This window comes from Acanthisitta chloris, unplaced genomic scaffold (assembly GCF_000695815.1).
Source record: "Acanthisitta chloris isolate BGI_N310 unplaced genomic scaffold, ASM69581v1 scaffold7024, whole genome shotgun sequence".
Lineage (NCBI taxonomy): Eukaryota > Metazoa > Chordata > Aves > Passeriformes > Acanthisittidae > Acanthisitta > Acanthisitta chloris.
Window position 1 is genome coordinate 59,092 of NW_008668678.1, and position 19,963 is coordinate 79,054.

General features: G+C 42.7%; 1 protein-coding gene across 2 annotated transcripts in view; it reads left to right on the forward strand.

Annotated features, from left to right (window-relative positions):
• Window positions 1-19,963, forward strand: part of EPHA5 (EPH receptor A5) — an 89,906-nt gene that overhangs the window by 52,795 nt on the left and 17,148 nt on the right. The window contains exons 6-11 of one of the 2 annotated variants that reach the window (XM_009072997.1): window positions 3,269-3,334; window positions 10,062-10,129; window positions 11,520-11,645; window positions 12,699-12,884; window positions 17,298-17,359; window positions 18,180-18,389. In XM_009072997.1, coding sequence (XP_009071245.1) covers window positions 3,269-3,334; window positions 10,062-10,129; window positions 11,520-11,645; window positions 12,699-12,884; window positions 17,298-17,359; window positions 18,180-18,389 — 718 coding nt within the window. The remainder of the gene's footprint in view (window positions 1-3,268; window positions 3,335-10,061; window positions 10,130-11,519; window positions 11,646-12,698; window positions 12,885-17,297; window positions 17,360-18,179; window positions 18,390-19,963) is intronic. The other variant, XM_009072998.1, reaches the window with a different exon arrangement.

Genomic DNA, 19,963 nt, shown 5'->3' on the forward strand with positions numbered 1-19,963 from the left:
AGTTGTGGACAAAATGGGAATGTATTCCTAGCAGCTCACAGTGTGTAATGCTGTTTCTCTGATGTTTGAAGAAAGCATGTTGACTCACTTTGTTGAGCTGGTAGGTGTAGTGCTGGCCTCCTGACCTGGAGATGCAGGAAGCAATCATTGCCATCGCTCAAGGCTGCATGAAGGATTAGAAAAATCTTCCCAGGCACCGTTAAGTATTTCAGTCTTTAATTGCAAGCCTCTGAAGAACATCCCATTAGAGCAGCTTATTAAAAGCAACAAATGAGGCTTTCATTTATCATGATTCCAGGACTTCAACTTATAACTCTGAAAAGCCACAGCTATATGTGGCAGAGCCTCTCTGAATTTTATCTAGCCACTAGAAATGTACTTTAATTCCAAATGCTGTCTGGATCATCTGCAGACTAGTGGTAAATTAATTACATTAATTGCAGGCACAGTTGTTGGAGCCCATGATATATATACATTTGATTAACAAAGCATGTAGCCCAGGGTTTGAAATGATGCCAAGGGTGTTGATAAGTCCTCCTAGAATGGGTTTATTAAAGTTTGTGCTCTGGACAGGTGGGTTTGCGAACCACATAGGCATTACAGGGGTCACCTTAGCAAGAACTAGAGGAGTGTCATCTTTGTGTGCCTGAGAAAACTGAAAGCAGCAGAGTTGGGCTAGCCAAGGAGCGAGGCAATGCCAGCAGGTCCTGGGGGGTGTCACTGCAGCTCCAGGCTCCTCTACGCTTTCTCTGCCCATCTGCAGCCCTTTCCTTGAAGCTGGGGCTTGGAGCATGTGTCACACCTTGTTTCAAGCCAGCTTGGCTTTTGGAGATGCTGTCGCCTCATCCTTGTTCTTTCCCAACAAAGGGGATTTAACACTACAGGTGTTTTCTCACTAACTTTCACTGTTATGTGGATATGTCATCTGTTATCCTGCAGCAAATCAAAGGAAGTCCTGACCAGGAGCAGCCCCTACAAGCTCTCCTCAGTCTGCTGGTTGATTCAGTGAGGCTGGAGGAGACTTTGCAGATAAGTTTGATGTATACAGTGTTCAGTTCAACTCTGACTGCTTTCCAATATAGGTCAGCTTGCTGGCTAAAGATCTTAAAACCCTGGAGAGGTCTGGGTATATTTCATTGAATGTCAATCTCTTATCCACAGCATTTGATCTTGTCTGGAAAGCTTCTGCTTTCAGCTCCTCAGTTATTAAACTAAGAAAGCCCTGCATGGAATGAGGAGATGGGAAACTTGGCCTCTCCTAGAAGCCATCAGCACCCAAATGCGATGGCCACGAGGTGTATGATGGGTTTGCAGAAGTTTAACATCAGTTTTATTTGCCTCAGGATTTTTATATTCTGAAGTCCATCTGCCAAATCAAGCCATCCTTCTAACACAAGCAGTAATAAATCTTCCTTTGTCCTAACTGTTCAGGCCAATTAGTACATGCGTTTAACTTTCCAAGTGCTCCTTGGACTGGAAAGTGAATTTTGTCTGCTGATCCTAATGTTAAACCTCAAAGTATTTCAACCATAAGTGCACAGCTGATGGGTGTGGAGGAGCAAGGCTGCATTGAGGCACGTTTCCCTTGCACTTGAGTATTTTTTCCTTCCATATAACGGGAGTGAGATCTGAAGCATTCTGCATTCAGTGCAGGGAACTGATTTTGTCTCAGAGCAACCCAGTTGCTGATGAGGTGCTCAAAGAGTTTTCTTTGTTTAAGAAATCGGTTACTTCTAAGATTAATTGAACTGTTGTTTCAAAAACCTTGACTTTGCATGCTTAGTGGTGTCAGGGTGTGAGAAGGCCTGGTGGCAGCAACCGTTAAAAAATGCCAGGGAGGAAAGGGCTTCCTAGCTAAAACATAAGCTGAAGTGTCACAGCCAAAGTGATCTCCTGGAGATGCACCAGTGCCCTGCACCCAATTCCTGCAAGGCTGAAAGCACAAAATGGCAAAATTGACTCAAAATATATAGTGCTTGGGTTCATTTTGTGTGCTTTTGCGTTTTGGACCTTTGGTGTTAACTTGGATCAATGGAGTGGTGTAGTGAAGGCTGATCTCTTTCCATATTACTATGGCTGCACAAGCTGGGGCAATGTGAAAACAGAAAGTGTTGTCAATTATAGTAGAAAATACTGGCTTTGCTGTTTGTTTTGCTGATGCAAAAGGAGCTAAGAAGACATTCTTCATCAGTTCTAATTTAAGTAAGCACATAATCCAGTATATAATTGTGTAAATCATTGCATGCCTGAAGTTATTTTGCATCATAATTTAAGTCAGTGCAGTTACAGAATGTTAATTTTGTCTAAATAGGCTATTTTAATGTATTTAGGTTTTGTAAGTTATACTGTGTAAAAATCTGATGAGCACAGAATTTTTTTCAAGAATGACACGTTACGGTGACTGAGGAGAAATGATGAGTGACATCTTCAGCTGACTTTAACTGAAGTATATCTTCAATACTAGGCTCGTGCTTGTACTGAAGTTCTTTCTGTTGTTTCTTCTGTACTATGTTATTTTCCAGGATGAATTATCTTAATATATTTGGTACCAGAAGAATTGTCCATTCAGGCTGTACGACAAGGATAAAGGGCAGTTACTGAGGTGCAGCCAGCCTTGGGTTACGAACTGATGCCAGGCAAACCCATAGTCTTATTAGACTTGAGTATCAGCTCAGCAGCCTTCAAAGGCAAGCTGTGGGTACATGCAGTGCCTTTCAGCTCACCATATTTTGAGTTTATTTAGGCTGGATGCTCTCACACGACTCACAAGGTCCTGCTTCTGCAGATAACCTAATGTATGTGCAAAGCTTCACTGATACAAGAGGATGCAGAAAGTACTCTGTGAGTTGAGTATGTGCATAAGGGGCTGCAAAAGCAGGGCTCGTATTCATCCAGTGCTTTTCTTCTTTTAAAGGAAATTATAATTGTGCCACATGCATGCTTGTAGAAAAAAAGTCACTTTGCCTGCTTCAAGGCAGGTGCTTAAGTTTAAGCACATGGGTGGCCCCATTAATCCTAATGGTGGTACTCAAGTACAGGAAGCACATGGTTATTTGTTTTACAGGACCAGGATCTTTACACTCTCCTCAAGGCGTTTTTCCCCAACAGTAGCACATGCCATGAAATTCTTGCAGCCCGTGGTGCTACGGTCCAAGTAATGATTGCAATAAGAAGGAAGAAGTGCATATAAAAATGTTGCAAATGTATTTGCACCTTGCCAGGGCGGTGGGATTATTCCTTATCCTGGGCCTTTTTGTTTGCTTTTCAGTTGCTGCGATCATGGCTGTGGGTGGGCTTCTTCTCTGCGTGCTGTTGCCTATCCGAGCCTAACATGGTCAGTGTTCCCACCCGTGCTGGCTCCTACTTCGTGTCCTCCCTCCATGTTTTCCGTGCACAGTCTGCCTCTCCCTTCCTTTCTTGTATTGGCCTGGAAATTGCTTTCTCATCTGATCTCTGTGCCCAGCTTGTCTATCTCAACAACTGGAAATAGAGTGACCCGAAGCAGAGCGTGTCTCCAGCAAGAGCAGGGGTCCCAGGGGGAAAACAGGGGATATGTTATGCCGTGACCAATCCAGACACCTCACCAGCAATGTCATGTGTCTAATAAAACATCACGTATGCTGGACACTCATCAAATCTGCTTCTTGTCATCCAAAGGGGCCAGGGGAGGTAATTTGCCCCCAGAGAGGAGGTGGCGGGTAGGTGGGAGTGGAAAGGTATTTGGTGGCATGTAACTTGCATGTCAGTGGAATGAACTGTATGTCATCGACATACATGTCAATGTATGACATACACAGCAATGACATGATGCTGTTTGCCAACAATATGCTCCATATCTCTGTGGGCATTGAGAGGTGCGTGTCCATGCTGCATGCTGTCCTGTTCTGCCACCATCTGGGCTGCCTCACCAGTTTCTGCTCTCTTGTACTCTCCCCAGTTTTCTAACTAATAAAAGGAAGGGTGATTTTAATTTCTATTGGTTTGACTGGACACAAGTTGAGTGGCTTCCCAAAGGGAATGTGTTTTAGGTCTTTGATAATCTGTGCAGGCAAAGAGCTTCCTATACCTCCTAGGAGACTTGTGCCATCATCATCCCAATAAGGTAGCTGTCTGAGACCACAGAAGCTCCCACATGCATTGTTAAACTGGGAAGATTTTGCAGCATAGCTGGTGAGAGGTGTGAAACTTCTGCTGTATCTTCTGGGGGATATTAAGACTTTACATGGTGGTAGCTGAGTCATGGTGCAGTCCCTTGCTGTGGGGCACAGCAGTCACTAAGGTGGACCACTTTTGGGTCTTCTAGTGCTGTATTTTGGCTTTGACAGTGGCCTGAACAAGGGAGGAATTTCCAAATGCTAATCCCAAAGGCCTTAAATACAAAGGCTTTTTTTTATCCTGATGGAGCTTTTTTAAATTGGGTTTTTTTGTGACTTTTCAGTGCTTAAGAGCAGAGTTAGCAAGCAAGGATGCTCAGCTCAAAGTGTGTGTCTGCAAAATGTTGTTCTGGTATGTGAGCCACCAGTTTGGCAATGATTGTGCTGAAAGAAAATCTCTCAGTACTTGTGTTGTCTGTCATGCCTGTGCTGCCAGTGCACAAGAAGTCCCTCACTGCAAGTAATGCTTCAAATGTCCTCAGCAAGGCCCCCAACCAGAGAGTGACAGCAATAGAAAATACTTTTCAGAGGAGACCAGAAATGGACTGGATGGCTATGAAGAAGAGAGACACATAAAGAAAACTTGGCTGACCTGAAAAACACCCTCTGCAGGTTTCCTCTTAAGCTGCAGAGAGACTATGTGGCAGCAAGTTGGGAGGGGGAAATGGGAAAAGTGACTTCAAGGCAAGGATGCCATTGGCTGTGCTATGAGAAGGCCAGACAACCTCTTTAGAAAGATTTATGGAGATCACTTCAGAGGGAGCTTCCTGCAAGAGGGGAAAACGGTATCTTGTTTAAATTATTTTTTAATTGTTCTGGTGGTGGTTTAGGAAAGCAGGGAGTCATTCAGAGCAAAGTCAGGGAAAGACTAAAGGCTAAAAATACCACTGCTGGATTTGTGAAACTTCCTTTTTAAGGCATCCAAGTTAATCAGAGGTTGAAGACAGGGTCACACTGTGTAGAGGGGGACAGCAGTGCTGGGAGAGCAGCTGTGTAGATGGTGAGCCTGCAACCCTTTGGAAGGGAATCTGACTGGTTTCTCTCAGGCCAGCCATCTAGTGTACTTTTGAACTGAGCTGAAGGTCTTAGCTTGTCATCACCAGACCTTTACTGCTCTTTTGATCTCTTGCTGGAAGAAAGTGGACAGAAAAATGGGAAGGAACTTCCAGTATAAAAGCTGTTAATTTTACACCAGTCGCCTGAGTATTCCCTGATTTTGTGATACTGAATTTATTCTAGGATTGCAAGCAGCAAAGGCAAATGCTGAGCATGGACCAACATCACTAGTGGTAGGCTTTTGCTTCTGGCTCTCAGTAGCAGTGTTGTTTATCAAGGATAAAGCTATTTACTGCACAAGTTATTGTCTCTACACATGAGCTGAGGTGACAGGATCTTGGCCGGATGGATAGATCCATGTTTGTTTGTTCCTCTGCATGGAATAGGATTGTGCCCTGCAACACGTATGCAGCTTTATTGCTTTAACGTCTTGGAACAAATAGTCTGAAATGAGCACTAACCCCCTTGTAAACACCAGCCTTTCAGTCCTTGCAAACCTCGTGTAAAATGACAGCTTGAGATGGGTTGGATGCATTTCTCAAAGTTGATTTATTGAAAAAGACATACTTCTGAGTGAAGGTCACACCTCTGAAACACAAGTGGAGTTTTGTCTCTGTTTCAGAGTAGCGCACATAGTTCATTTAGCTCATATTTAAGAGATTAAATACATTTATAAATCTCTGCAGGACTGGGATTGGAGGTTGCATGCTGCATCAAGGCACAAGCTGTTTGATGGTACTGACTGCACCTAGCAAGGTGAGGTCCCTTTCCTCATCAGGGATGTCTAAATACTGTGCCCACATGCATTTCCAGTAATGCCTTGGCTGTGTGCTGAAATACTTTGGCCTATGCTGGTAAAAAAAGTATGTAAATATTCTTACATATCATCACCTAGGGCTTGGATGTCCAAGGTGCAGCTTCACTGTCTCCTGACCGTGTCCTGCCTGGGTTGTGACCAGAGTGGTGGTCTCAGCTAGGGAGATGAAAACTCCTTCCCTTGAGCATTCTGTGGTTTTGGGGGGATGTCTCAAGTGGCCAAGGGACCACACATAGCCCAGCAAGGGCACCCTGAAGCACAGGGCAGACACAAATATCCATTGGTCCAAGGAGAGCGAGCATCTTCTTGCCTCACTTCTTGAAGGATTTTTCTCCATGAATTGTCTTCTGCCATGTGATGTAGTGGGCATTGGTTTCCCATCTGGATTCTTCACCTTTCTACCTGTCCGTTTTATATTTTATAAACCTATATAGGGATCATTTTACAACTTCACTTTTATAATCTGCTCCATAAATATTTTACGAGCTGCCTGCCAATCTGCAAGTAGTTTTTAAATAAGACATGATGCCTTAAGAATATTTAAAGTCTCACTTTTTTCCTGTGATACTTTTATTGAAAAACATGGAGCTGTGCAAGGAAGACATCTGCTTTCTAGGTAGGGAAACTGGGACAAATCCACAACAGGAGTAAATGAATTGAGTTTCAGGAGTGCTGCTCAATTATGTTAACTCTTTGGCTGATTGTCTCCAGCTCAGTGGGAGATGAACCAAGCGTCAGGATACTTATGCTTTTGCTATTCATGATACAGAAAAGGTATAGGAAATCTATGGTTTGTACAGTGATAAAAAGCTAGAGAGTAAGTCTTCCATCAGGGCTTTTGACTCACAGCTTTGCCAATAAATATTAAGAGCAAATGTACATGCAGAAATGGATTATTTAACAAACAATTGGAAGCTTTTTCTTCTCCCAAAACATATTGCAAAGCCAGAATATTTAGATTCTTTGATCTGCCTGTAAGATTCTCAAAGCAGATCAGGACTGTTAAGCTAAAATTGCAGATTTTTATGGGATTCACTTGGGGATGAAAGGAGAAAAAACTGTTTGTGTGTGTTATTTGAAGTATGTGAAGGTCAAGAAGGATAGAAGTGCAGTCTGGCCCCAGTCAGCATGTACACAAGTTGTTTCTCTGGGTGGTTTAAGAAAGTGAGTATGTGAAGGGCACAAGTGATTGCAACAGGCAGGGTTTGCAGCAAGCTTTATTAGTGACACCCAACTGTTGCTTGACAGTGACAGTACACTAGCTGCCATTTCACTTTGACAGGTCTTGTCAACACTTGTCTTAATGATGCTTTGGAGGTCCCAGAGCTTGTTTTCATATGCTAATGTGACATGCTGCTGTATGTGTTACCCAGCTCTAGAGAAGAGGACAGCTGGAGCCAACTGGTTTGCATTGTCCCTTTGAGTGTGTCCCTGGGCAGTAAAACATGGACTGTTGTGCATCAAGGTGTGCTTGAATGCAAAAGATGGCATGTTCCTGATTTCTGTCTCCTCCGTTTTTATGGCTGAAGAATCAGGAAATCCAGGTCATGAAAAGGATGATGTTAGAAAAGCATTTTTATAGGTGAAGTACTCCAGACCTGAAGAAGAGGTGAGGGCATTTGCTCCAAAAGCCAAATGTAAGAAATCTTGGATATGTGCATTTGGTAGAAGAATGAATTGAAATATTTGTGTATTTTTAAAAGGAAAATTGGGCTAAATGTCTCCATCCAGAAAATTACTTCTGTGGAATACTAATATAGCTTTTGGCAACTTGCAGCAGAAGAAATTGGGATTGACAGAAGTGGGACTTGATACTGATACTCGTATCTCTAGTTTATTTACTTAAAGGGGGAAGTAGTATGATGAAGAAGAAGAATCCATTTTCACCCAGGGATTGTGAACACCAGAATGTGCTTTGAAACAACCATTACTCCTAAGGTGTCTGCGTATACATAGTGCTTATGATTTGAGTTAATTATGCAGGACCTCATCCCAGGAAATGGCACTGCTTGCTGCTAGAGCAAGGCAGTGAGCACCAGCACACATAACTGGCCTGTGTCTCTGGGCACCTCATTGCCTTTCTTGTGGGTTTTGCATTCAAAGTGTGATGATCTCAGCTTGGTTGCTGCTGCTGAAATCATGCCCTGCATGGATAGCCTGGCTGTTTATCAAATGCAACCTGTTACCTCCCTGCCTGTGTCCCCAGATTTGCCTGTCAGCTTCCCCCTTGTCTTCTGCAACTTATCTTGTTCCATTCCCCTGTGTCTGCACAACCTTTGCAGTCTCTGTTTTTCCTTCCTCTCCCCTTGGCACAGATTTCCCCTTCTCCCCAAGGTAAGCTTCCACTTCCCCGGAGTAGCCCCAGAGGCTCATGTTGCTTTTCCCTTCCTTAACCCTCCAGCATCCAGCTCTGCTGGGTCCAGCTCAGCAATCGGCCGTGTCTATGTATCTCCTCATGTTGGGACTTTTGTTTGTAATTGTGGTTGTTTCACAAACCCAGTGCCAAAATCCTATAGCTGACAGGCTCCCTGGCCCCTTGAATCCAGGCAGACAGCAGTTCCCTGTAACAGCACTTCACGCTGAGGGCATGTTTCATGTGGATGCCTATTACTGCCTCCTCCTAATTGCAGTTTTGTTTCTGCTAATCATGTGCTCCTCCTTGCTGTGAGTGATGCTGGAGTGCTAACATGCACCCAGTTCAAAAATCACAGGCAATGAAAGAGAAGACTCCAAGTTTCTCAGCTTTAAGTGGCCTCTTAATAGCCTGAGGCTTTTTTTGAGGTATGCCAGCTAGCAGTCCCACTGCACACTAACTGGCTTGCAGGTGTCTGGTTTTCATTCTACCAAGCAGTGTCCATCAGTCTCATGTCCATGTGTTTTGTTGTAAGGATGATCCAGTTTCCATATCCAGTTATCCTATCAGGTCCTTGGAAAGACTGGCATATGTATGTGTGCATCCTACATACCTCATCCCGTAATTTTAGATGTTTGCATATGTGTGTATAGCAGTTCTCCTTGCCTCCATAATTTTAGATGTTTGCATATGTGTGTGTATAGCAGTTCTCCTTGCCTCCACAGCTGTCCTGTGGCTTCCTGTGTGGTTGTCTAAGTGAAGCAGATCTCAGAAATGCCACCAAAGCAGTCAGTTAATGCTAATACAATACCATTGCCTAGAAAACCAACAAGAAGAAAGAGGGCTGAGTCAGGGAAGAGCAACAGAAGACTAATAGGAGGATGCCCTGGGGGAGATGCAGCCCTCATATGACTGTGGTTGCAACTCTGTGGTAGGATTCTGCAGCATCTTTGCACTGGCTGGTGCTAAGGTGGGAGCAAGATAGGTCAGGCAGTGACATCGTGCATTCTTCCATCTTGATTCTGCTGGTCAGAGGGGATTGCATGAATGGCAACTCCACTGTGTAAAGACAGGAGATGTGCAGGAAATGCTGTGCAGAGCCAGAAATACATAGAAGACCCTTGAAGGTGGTGAGGCAACAGGTTTTGGTTTGTTTTAAGCCATTATTTTGCATGTGTATAAAGTGTTAATATTGACACAAGACTGTTTTCTAAAGTATCAAAATTTAAAGTTCTGTGCAAATGCCCAGTGGATGAAGGGGAGCATGCAAGACATACAACATGGTGCCTGCAAAAGCTCTGCAGTCTGGGAGATCTTGTTTCTGCAATTCTAATGTTTCATCCCATTCCCCTTCCATCGTCCTTCCTGTTCTTGCTTTTTTTTTCTATATAATAATAGCTGCATCAGATGTAGAGTGAAGTTGTTCAGAAGCATACCTGGGATTTGGAAACACAAGTCCAATTGAAAATCCATGGGCCTTGGGCCCTGAATCCCGTTAGGAAAATTGCAAGTGGTTTGATGAGCTAAAACTGGGACAGCAGCAATAGAGCTGCGAGAGAGGTTGGGTTCATCACTGCTCTGGGGTTTTGTGCTTTGTATGATTTGAAGTAAAGAACAGAGTTCTGCCATACCAGAGAGAAAAGCACTCTTCTGTTGTTTTTTGGTTGTTTTTTTTTTTCAGGCGATGTGGCTATAGCAAGGCTAAACAAGACCCAGAAGAAGAAAAGATGCATTTTCATAATGGCCACAGTGAGTAAAGAGCAAACATGTATATATGTGGTTTTGGTTCTCTCTCCTAATGAGAAATACAACTAAGAGGTGGTTTTCTGAAAAAAAATAAAATATATTTGGTTTTGCTGATAGTTCACAAAAGAATTGTTTGTTCAGTAGGTCTCCACCTGCCCCTGTTGTAAGCCCCATGGAGAACTGAACATTTGAACAGCCCATATATGCACCAAGCTATTCACACCTGTTCATTTGAAGCAGATCTCTCTAGTGGTTTGCTCCTCTATCTTTGCTGTGTGCCCCAAGGTGCTATTAGTTTTGCCTGGTCAGCACATAACTACTCTACATTTTTGTGGTCTGGACACATCAGTCCAGAATACCTGTTTGAAACCCATGCTTCACCCCAGCCAGCCATGAGGACCAAGCCCTCTCTACTCTGTGCCTGGATGGCTATGCAGAGGTGTGATGCCTACTTCTTGTTCCTAGGAAGCTTTCAGAAATGCTGTATTGATGCCCTTATATACAAAACCCCTCTGTAGTGAGCCTTGAAAGTAAATCTCATAGTTACTATCAGTCCTTCTGTTCATCCAAAGCCAATGTTTGAAGAGCCTTCCTTCATCAAGTGCTGTGGGATCTGGGGATGGGTAACAGCAAGTGCCTTTTGGGGTGGAAAAGGCAAACACATCTTGAGTGAAAGTCAAATTTCCATTAGTGCTATATAATGAAGGCAGCAGGAAGCAAATCAATTAAGAGCCACAGTGTAATGTAGCTGTCTCATTAGACTGATGAGCAATTCTTCATGTGAGTAGCCTTAATGATTGTCAAAACAAACTTATAATATGGATAATGAAAATACTTTTTCCTCTCTCAAATCCTGAAGAAAAAGCCTGCTATTGATTATACTGGTTCAACCCACAGGCTTTGTACTGCAAATACACAGTTCATTTAAATCTCAGTGGCTTCATCTGAAATAATGTGGCCGATTGATTAGCTAATATGTGACTGGTAGGGCATAATTTATTTCAGCTCTTCATCAACCCCCATCCATCCAGCTTGCTGTGCAAGTTGTTCCTGTAACATTTTACTTTTTTGTACTTTTCCTACTGGTGTACCCTCTCCAGCTAGAAAGGGTGCCTTTTGCACCAGACTCTGGACCAGCCCAATACACAGCACCAAAAAGGATTTTTAGCTGCACATCATTCCAGTTGAGCACTATCATGTGCTTTTCTACATACAAGCACATGTCACATATAAACTAAATGTCATTTTCCAAAAATGGTATTCATTTTCCCTATAGAAACAGATTTTCCTACTGCAGTATTTTCCAGCAAAGCAGAGTGCAAGGGGCAGGAGCATGTAATGTCTGTCTTCCATGTTGTCGTGTGCCTTTAATGTTGTTAATTTGTGTTTGCAGTTAAGCTGCCTGGAGTAAGGACCTACATTGATCCCCACACCTACGAGGACCCTAATCAAGCTGTCCATGAGTTTGCTAAGGAGATTGAAGCTTCGTGCATAACTATTGAAAGAGTTATTGGAGCTGGTATGGAAGTGCATTTTATGACCCTTAGCAATGTGAAAGTTTGGCTTCCTTAACACGAGAGATCTGGGAAGTGCTGTGAAATATTTGAGCTGTTAGGCACCCTGCAAGTGGTGGTGAGCATGTTCCAACTGAAGTTTGGGACAAACCTGTCACTGTAATGTTGAATGTGCAAACAGTAATACAGTTTTGAAATTCAGAAACTGAACTGACACTTTCCGAAAATGGTTACATTTGGACCAAACTGAATTATTTTGATGGATACTAGAGGAATGAGTCACTTAATTTTCATGTTCTATTTACCATTTTAACCTTTTTCTTCTCCTCCATTAAGGTTAGTCTTCAAGCAAAAATTAAGAATGTGTAGTTATCTGGGAGATTAAAAAAAAGCACAAACCAAAGTCCAAACTTTAAATTTCCTTGGTTAAAAGAACAAACTCCCATGTTCTTTCCAGTTAAGCTGTTTGTTTGGACTTGCATCCAACCTTAGGAGTATTTTCTGTCCTCTGAAATTGTGGTTTGGGAGTTAATTTACTGTTTACCAGAAAAAAAAATCCATTTGGGTTACTTTTTAAAAAGGGTGGTCATAAAACTGAAAAGGGCTTGTAGTCTATAAAAATATATGTTATTGTGAATGGCTAACAGCATTCCATTTATATAACTTACTGAAACAAGGTTAAGAAGCAAGTGGCTTGTGTTTTACACCTATCCACACAGGGCAATGGTATAGGATATGACAGGATTCTTTCATCTAGTAGACAAAAATATGAAATGAGAAAAAATCCCAATAGAATATAAAGCATAGCTCTTTAAATACAGGAAAATTGCCTTTTTATTCCTTGTTTTCTTGTGCTTATGAATTACTTGGCTTGTGGTACGCTGGCCGTTTGAGATGGTGACCACTGTGATGTTCAGCGTTCCACATCCATGAATGCAGGAGAGCCCTGTGCGCTGTTGGCCACCTATCTATAGAGGTGCCTTGCCATGCTTAGACAGATGTGCATCATGCATTCCCTTGATGTGCTGTGATCCCTTTCCTTCTGTTTTTTTCTGAAGGTGAATTTGGTGAAGTCTGCAGTGGGCGGCTGAAGCTGCAGGGAAAGCGTGAGTTTCCAGTGGCTATCAAAACCCTGAAGGTGGGCTACACAGAGAAACAGAGAAGAGATTTCTTGGGAGAAGCAAGCATCATGGGGCAGTTTGACCACCCCAACATCATCCACCTGGAAGGTGTCGTCACAAAAAGTAGGTACAATTTGCTGTGGACTGCTGTCCTTGAACTCTGACTGATGGGAGAGTTGGTTAGGGGAGAAAGACGTGGATGAATCACGTTTTGACTGCACCTTTCATAATTCCTCAAAAAAAAGTGAATTCCCCTTGCCTGATGTGTCACACTTGATAGACCCAGCCAGGAATAGGTTCCCCAACGCTGTAAAAGGGGCTTGTGCCCAAAGAGTTTTGATGTTCATTCAGCTAGAATGGGTAGATAATAGCTAAAATGTAAAAGGGGCTTGTGCCCAAGGAGTTTTGATGTTCATGCAGCTAGAATGGGTAGATAATAGCTAAAATGATAAACAAGTTCAACTGCCTCTGCAGACCCTGCCTCACATAGATATAACATGCGTGGGCTAAGAGAAAACCCCTCTTCAAAGGCCCAATATTAAATGAGACAGAAATGGGAGATGTTTTTGGCCACTCTCATGCAGTATGTGGGTGATGGAGATGGCAGTAAGCCTGAGTTCCCTGAATGCCAGTGGAGTGTGTTGCCTGATTCCTGCCTGGCAAGTAGTTCAGCAGCAAGTGCCACCTGCAAAATGCAAGAGCATTTTGAATGCAGTGACACCAGGCCAACCACTAAGTTTTCCAAGTAGGCTCACCTTTTATTCCTGCCTTTATTTGTTTACTTTTGAAACCACATGATCCCTAGGGTAAGCAAAGATGTGCCAAGAAGTGGGAAGTGATTTCCCAGGCAGGGAAGTGAGGGAGATTTTGCTACCAAGAGTCTGGGGGCAGAGGGGTGCTGACCACACAACCCCTGATGATTTCCTGCCATCATATTTTGAGAAACCACCAAAGCAAAGCCCACAGGAGGGTAGTGCTGAGCCCAGTGATCACTCATATGGGGTGTGAGCAAGAACAGAAAGTAGCTGAAGTTTTGCTTTCCAGAATCAGGGAAGAAGAATGGGACCTTAGCTGAAGATGACAGGACTGCATAAAACCACAATTAGGGCAAACTCCCTCTGGAATCAGCTAGTGATGCCCCGGGTAATAGTTACTGGCATATAGATTATGAGAGGGTTGAGGTCTTGGGGAAAATGTAAAATATCTGGCAAAACATCCCAGCGTGAAAGTTACTGTGGTCTGACTACTCCGTTAGCAAAGCAGCCTTCCATAACTTCCCCAGTCCAGTTCTTCTCCAAATTACTGTACACTAAAGATAAGGGCAGGGGAAGAGACAGCACATCCAAATGTGCCCAGCACAAGCCTCTCTGGCTGTTGGTGCTGTGCTGAGGCTATGGAAAGTGTGCAGAGGTGTTGTTACTCTTCCATTTTACAGACTTGGAGGATCCTCATTATTTGTGTCAAGGATTATTTTGTTGAAAACAACTAATCCTTTATTTTAAGAAGTATTTTAAGTGACGAAGCACCAGCCTCACAAGTGTGAGTGTTTGTCTCCCCTCTTGTCTTCATGTTTGGCAGTATCAGAGCTTAGCTGCTACTGTTCAAATGGCATTGTTTGGGGCCGTGTGACTGCTGTTAGTACCATTTGCCATTCATCAGAGGAAATCTCTCCAACAGTAGTTCTTTTTCAGAGCTGCAGTGGAGAAGGTCCAGAGGCATTAGTTATTTGTCCAGGTCATGTCCTTAAATAAACTACAGAAGATCAATGCTGTTTTGCAATCAGCAGCCTTTTCATCTATTTTACCTTGAAATTGCATTTCCTGAAACATTTAAGAAAAGAAATAAACAAAACAGATTTCTCCTCAAAATGGAATGAATATCAAAATCTCTCAGGGATACTTTGTGTAACCCTTAATACATAAAACTTTCTATTTCTAGCGCTGCAAGCCTGTGGAATATTGGGCAGGAAGCTAGTGATGATTATGCATCCATGAAAGCTGGTACTGGCATGGGCTCGAGATATTCTGGCTGCTGGGGCCTCAGGGGGTGGATGGGGATCCCACTTTTAGAGAGAATGTGGCTCCCTAGCAAACTGCTTTTTGTATAAAGTGGCTGTCTGCTCCAAAGGCTGTGGAGACACAGGGAGCTCTGCTTCTAAATTGGACTTGGAGCAACTGGAGTTTGAATGCTGTGGGGTACATGCACTCTGAACTTCTCATTTGCTCAGTAAATGCTTTTTTACTGCACTAAAATTTTTTTTTAGCAGACATCTGTAGCATCTTCATAGCTTTTTTCTTTTCTTTCTTCATGTGGACTAAAACAACCTTTATGAATTGCAAACTATGCTGCTATCTCAAAGTGTTGTTTAGCTTCTTTTTCCCTTCAGCGCTTCACTCTTTGGCCTATTGTAGATTCAGATCTTTAGGGTAAAATGTCTTTGCTGCATCATGATTTACTTAGGAAGTAAATTAGTTTCAATCGAATTAGGCCATTTTTAATTCTGAATGAGAATATCCATGCAGGGGCTTCATACCATTTAACTATATAGTTCAAATACACACCTTAGTTTGGATTAATCATCTTCATTGTGTCTTGCAGACGAGCCCTTAGCTATTTCTGCTTTACAAAGGTAGTGACAGTCCTGGTTTCATTTGTATCCAGTTTGTTTGCGCTGATGGTGTGCACATTGCATTAGTAGATTGATAGGAGTGTCATCTACATAGGTTTTATGGCCACATAATGCCAGCAGGAGGGAGCCCTGCTGACACAGAGGATCAGCCCAGTGCTTTAGAAGGGCTGGTGTTTACTTTTCATTTACTTTCTTGAAAGTTATCTATTTGTGTTTTTATTTCCGTGCTCTTGGATATGGGGTTAATTTATTCCATCATTACTGCCAACCTGCAGCAGTCAGATAAAGTGCCAGAAATCTTATGTTCTTTTCTGTGATGGCACCCAAAGGCAGGAGTCTGGAGGAGGTCCCCCAGGGTGGTGGAGTAATGAGACAGTATTCTCACTGCAACGCTGCCTGAAGTGTCAGACATAAGGGACCTCATGCTACAATCAGGTGTTTAGTGTTTAAAGACAAAAAAAAATTAGAAATTTGAGATATACCTGGGATTTTTCTTCCCTGGAAAGCCATGTTTGCCAACCAATAGCAACGGGATCCGAGATCTGTCCTCCATCCTACATGCAGACCATGCTGTGCGTGGATAAATGGCTGTCATCCTTGAAGATGGGGCCCATTATTTTGTTTGGGACTCAGGGATATTTTTCATGGTCCAGAGGTACGTTTCTTATATCAAAAGTAATATTTGGTGAGTTTCAAGCTCAGGCAATAGCTGTGATATTAACTTAAAAGAATTGAAGCAGCAGAGATAGTATGCTGCAAGGTACTATTTGCACAACAATGACTATTTTTATTGACAAGTTCACAATTAACTGTGTTATATAGATAATTAAGGAGTAAATTAGTCAAAATAGTTATGGTAACAGGGAAAGTGGGAAAATTAAGATCAATCTAAACAGTGGAACATATGCCAATTTTGAGGAGTTATTTACCTTCATGCACCTGTTACAACACAGCAGCTCTCGTTGATCACTTCTGTGAAAGACATTTATAATGCACTTTACAAATAATTGACAGCTCCTCTTTTGTCTGTGCTTCATGCTGGCTAATGGAAATTGATTTAAATAAAAAATAATTTACATGTTCTTATAAGATTTCATTGAATTTACAAGGGCTGAGGCACACCACATTAATTATTGCTATGCCATTGTGGCAAGCTAGCGAGAAATTAGATATAAAAACTGAGCAAAAACTATACATAATTACCATTAAAATGACTCGGGCATGAAAATTAATCAAACAGATTTGGAAAAACATTATTATTCCTGTCAACAATAGAAGACCAGGCCTTTTGTTAAGAACTTGTATTTTGATTTCCACTTGCACTCATTCCATAGTTAACTAGCTTTTGTTCTGCAGCATAAACATTCCTTTTCCTACTTCCAGATGTGTTTACAAGAGCAGTCATATAGGATTACTTGAATTACAAGGGATGTAATCCCATCCTTTCCTGGTCTTGGTTTTGGTGGCTACCAGGTTCAAGCTTCAGATCATGTTAGTTGCTCCTGTTGGGCTCCTGTTGTTACTTCAGGGTATTGGAGCTCTAGGGAAGAATCCAAAGAGGTTGCTCTGTACAATTTGACCTGTGAAAGCTTTCAGCTTGTTGATGGAGATGAGAAGATTGCCTGGGTTCAGCTTGCAACCTCTTCCTCAGTCATCATCTAAACACTCTAGGGCTCGGTACCCCACCCATAAAATGGAATTAATTTTTCATCCCCCCCTCCTCAATTCCCCTACTTCTATGCATATTCTGGGAAAAACTCTTGGCATCCTGCTGGGACAGCAGTGTCTCAGTGTAGATATACTGTTGCATGGTTATATTCACATGCAGGCACAATGTGAAAAGACTATTTTATTGCTCACGTTTTTTAAATAAATTGCTAACAAACTCATGCACTCTTTTTTTCAAGGCAAACCAGTAATGATAGTGACTGAATATATGGAGAATGGTTCTCTGGATACATTTTTAAAGGTAATACTTAGATCCTTTTTCCAGGGGGACCTTGGTTAAGGTTTGGGTTCTTTGCAGATGGTTAATATCAATGAAAATGTTTGCTGGGTGCTGGTACAGCTGTTGGTGCTCTCTGGAGGCAGGAATTGCTCAGTTGTCTGTTTGATCTACATTTACACAGCATCATGAAGGACCTGGTGTGTACATTGATAGAAACAGATAAGAATAAATTGGAGGATATTACGTTTATTTTAGAAGGCAGTCTGCTGCATGGAAATGATTAACTTATCCTGCAAAATTTGATGTGTCTCAAGAGCACATCCGCACTGCATCATGGCAAACCCCAGACTTGTCAGAGTTTTTCCGTGAAACATAAGAGCTAGAGAAGGGAGAACCAGAGAAGTAGTTAGAAATGTAATGTGGCAACATGGGGAAGAGCCCCTACTCCCAAATATTCACATGTGGAGCACTACAGGTAGGATTTCCATGTAACTAGGTGCCATGCAGTTGACTGACTGAGAAACAGTCCTACCCTGGTGCCCTTATACACATAACTACATGTGTTCCCTCCCAGCCACAGTCTCTTTATCAGTCACCAGTGGAAACAGCTTGCTCCTTGATCTCCAGTTAAAAGAACTACATTTCCTTAGCTTTGTCTCTAGAGATCCTAATCTAAACGGTGAAACTTAGAAAACCTTCGTGGTCAGAGCATGAGAGTAATTAATTATTACTTTTGCTGGTTTTCTTCCCTGGAGACTTTACTGTGCATTTTTATTCGTGCACACACAGTGCTGAGGGTGCAGAGACTCTCAACTCATCAAATGGCTCCTTCCTTTTGCAGAAGAATGATGGGCAGTTCACAGTCATTCAGCTGGTTGGGATGCTACGAGGCATCGCATCAGGAATGAAATACCTGTCTGACATGGGTTATGTACACAGAGATCTAGCTGCCAGGAATATCCTAATCAACAGCAACTTAGTCTGCAAGGTGTCAGACTTTGGCCTCTCCAGAGTCCTGGAAGATGACCCCGAAGCCGCGTACACAACCAGGGTGAGTTATGAGGATACCAAACTGTTTGAGCTCAAGAAAAATGTATTCCCTGCCACATTTTGGTGTTCAGACTCTCTAGCAAAGAGGTTTCTACAAATCCAGGGGCTCTAAACTGTGCAGGAGGTTTGGTCAGGTGTTAGCAGTTAATTGTTATCAGATTAATTTTGCAAATACCTTAAATTTATAGTGGGGATGGCCAAATAAGGCTCCCATGCAGAGATGTAAGCCATGGTCTTCTGAACAATTTAACCCTTTTAAAACATTGATAAGTGTGTAATGATTGCCCATTGCAAATAATGCACGTTTCCCTCAGCATTACCATCCTGAGGGTAATGTCTCCCAGCTCAAGAATTAGCTGCTCCAGCCTCAGTGCTCTGCCCCTGTTCATTTCAGTCAATCATTTCAGGACATCAGCCCATCCCATGCAAGGCCATGTGGCCCCAGCACTTAAGATAAGGGCTGGACAGGACTCATCCTCAGCAGCACAGACTTGGAAAGAGCCTCTAATATTAATGGCAGCAATTGGCACACCTAGATGTATCCTATTAATGCGTTTTTCCAAGGATATTGTTTTACGGGTGGTGGGAGCTCTCTCAAATCACGTTTCCAGTTCCCATGGAGATCTGGGAAAGGCTTTTCAGCTCTTGGCAGACATGGCCCCGAAAGGGGACTCAGTGCACAGCTGGACTGGTGCTTCCCTGCAGGCTGGAAGGCTCTTGGCCAGCCCTGCTGCAGCTGCAGTGTGCTGCCATGTGCTAATTGGCACTGCTGAGAATCTGGCCCCTCACTTCAGGCATGTGCTGATAAGCCTGTTAATAAATAATTATTGGAAGAAGAGACTTTTTAAAAGTTGCTTTGAAAATGTGTTCCAAATCCTGCCTTTTTCCAATAACACTGTTAGGGAGCATTCAGAGAGACCTTCCAATATTTAGCTCAACACGGAGAGGAAGGGACTTCACAGTAGAATATTCTTTGATATAAATCAAGGGAGACAACTTTTTAAACACAATGAGAAAAGTATTCCTTAATCCAGACTCCCTCCCCTTCTCCTTCTCAGAGCTGGTCTGAAGTTTGATTTCTAAAATGATAGAAGGGAGAAAAGGAAACAGCAAAGCACATTTGACAGCTGTGGCATCATTTTCAGTCCCACAGCAGAAGCCAAGCAGGCTGGTCTTTGCATACACAGATTTCTGTGCCTGCTACACAGATCTCTCTGCAGGATCGGGACTGCATTAAAAAAAAAGAAAAAAAAACAGGGCATTACTTCCGCAGCAATTTGCATGAAGCCCTCATTAGATCAAAGTCTTCCTCAGCTTCAGAGCTGTCTGTTCCTCCCCCGCTCTTTCTCAGAAATGGAGGAACTGTATTCCCTTACCAACCCGTGCAACATAATTGAGATGTTGATCCTATACATGTCCCAGCATTCAAACAACATTCAAACAACAAACCTTCAGGACAGCCAATTAGTAGGCAGCCTACAAATGCTTATGGGCTGAGATAATGTGGAAAGGGGCCCCATGCTGTCAAACAGATTTACTTTAAAATTCGATGTCTCTTTCCAGAGAGAAAATAAC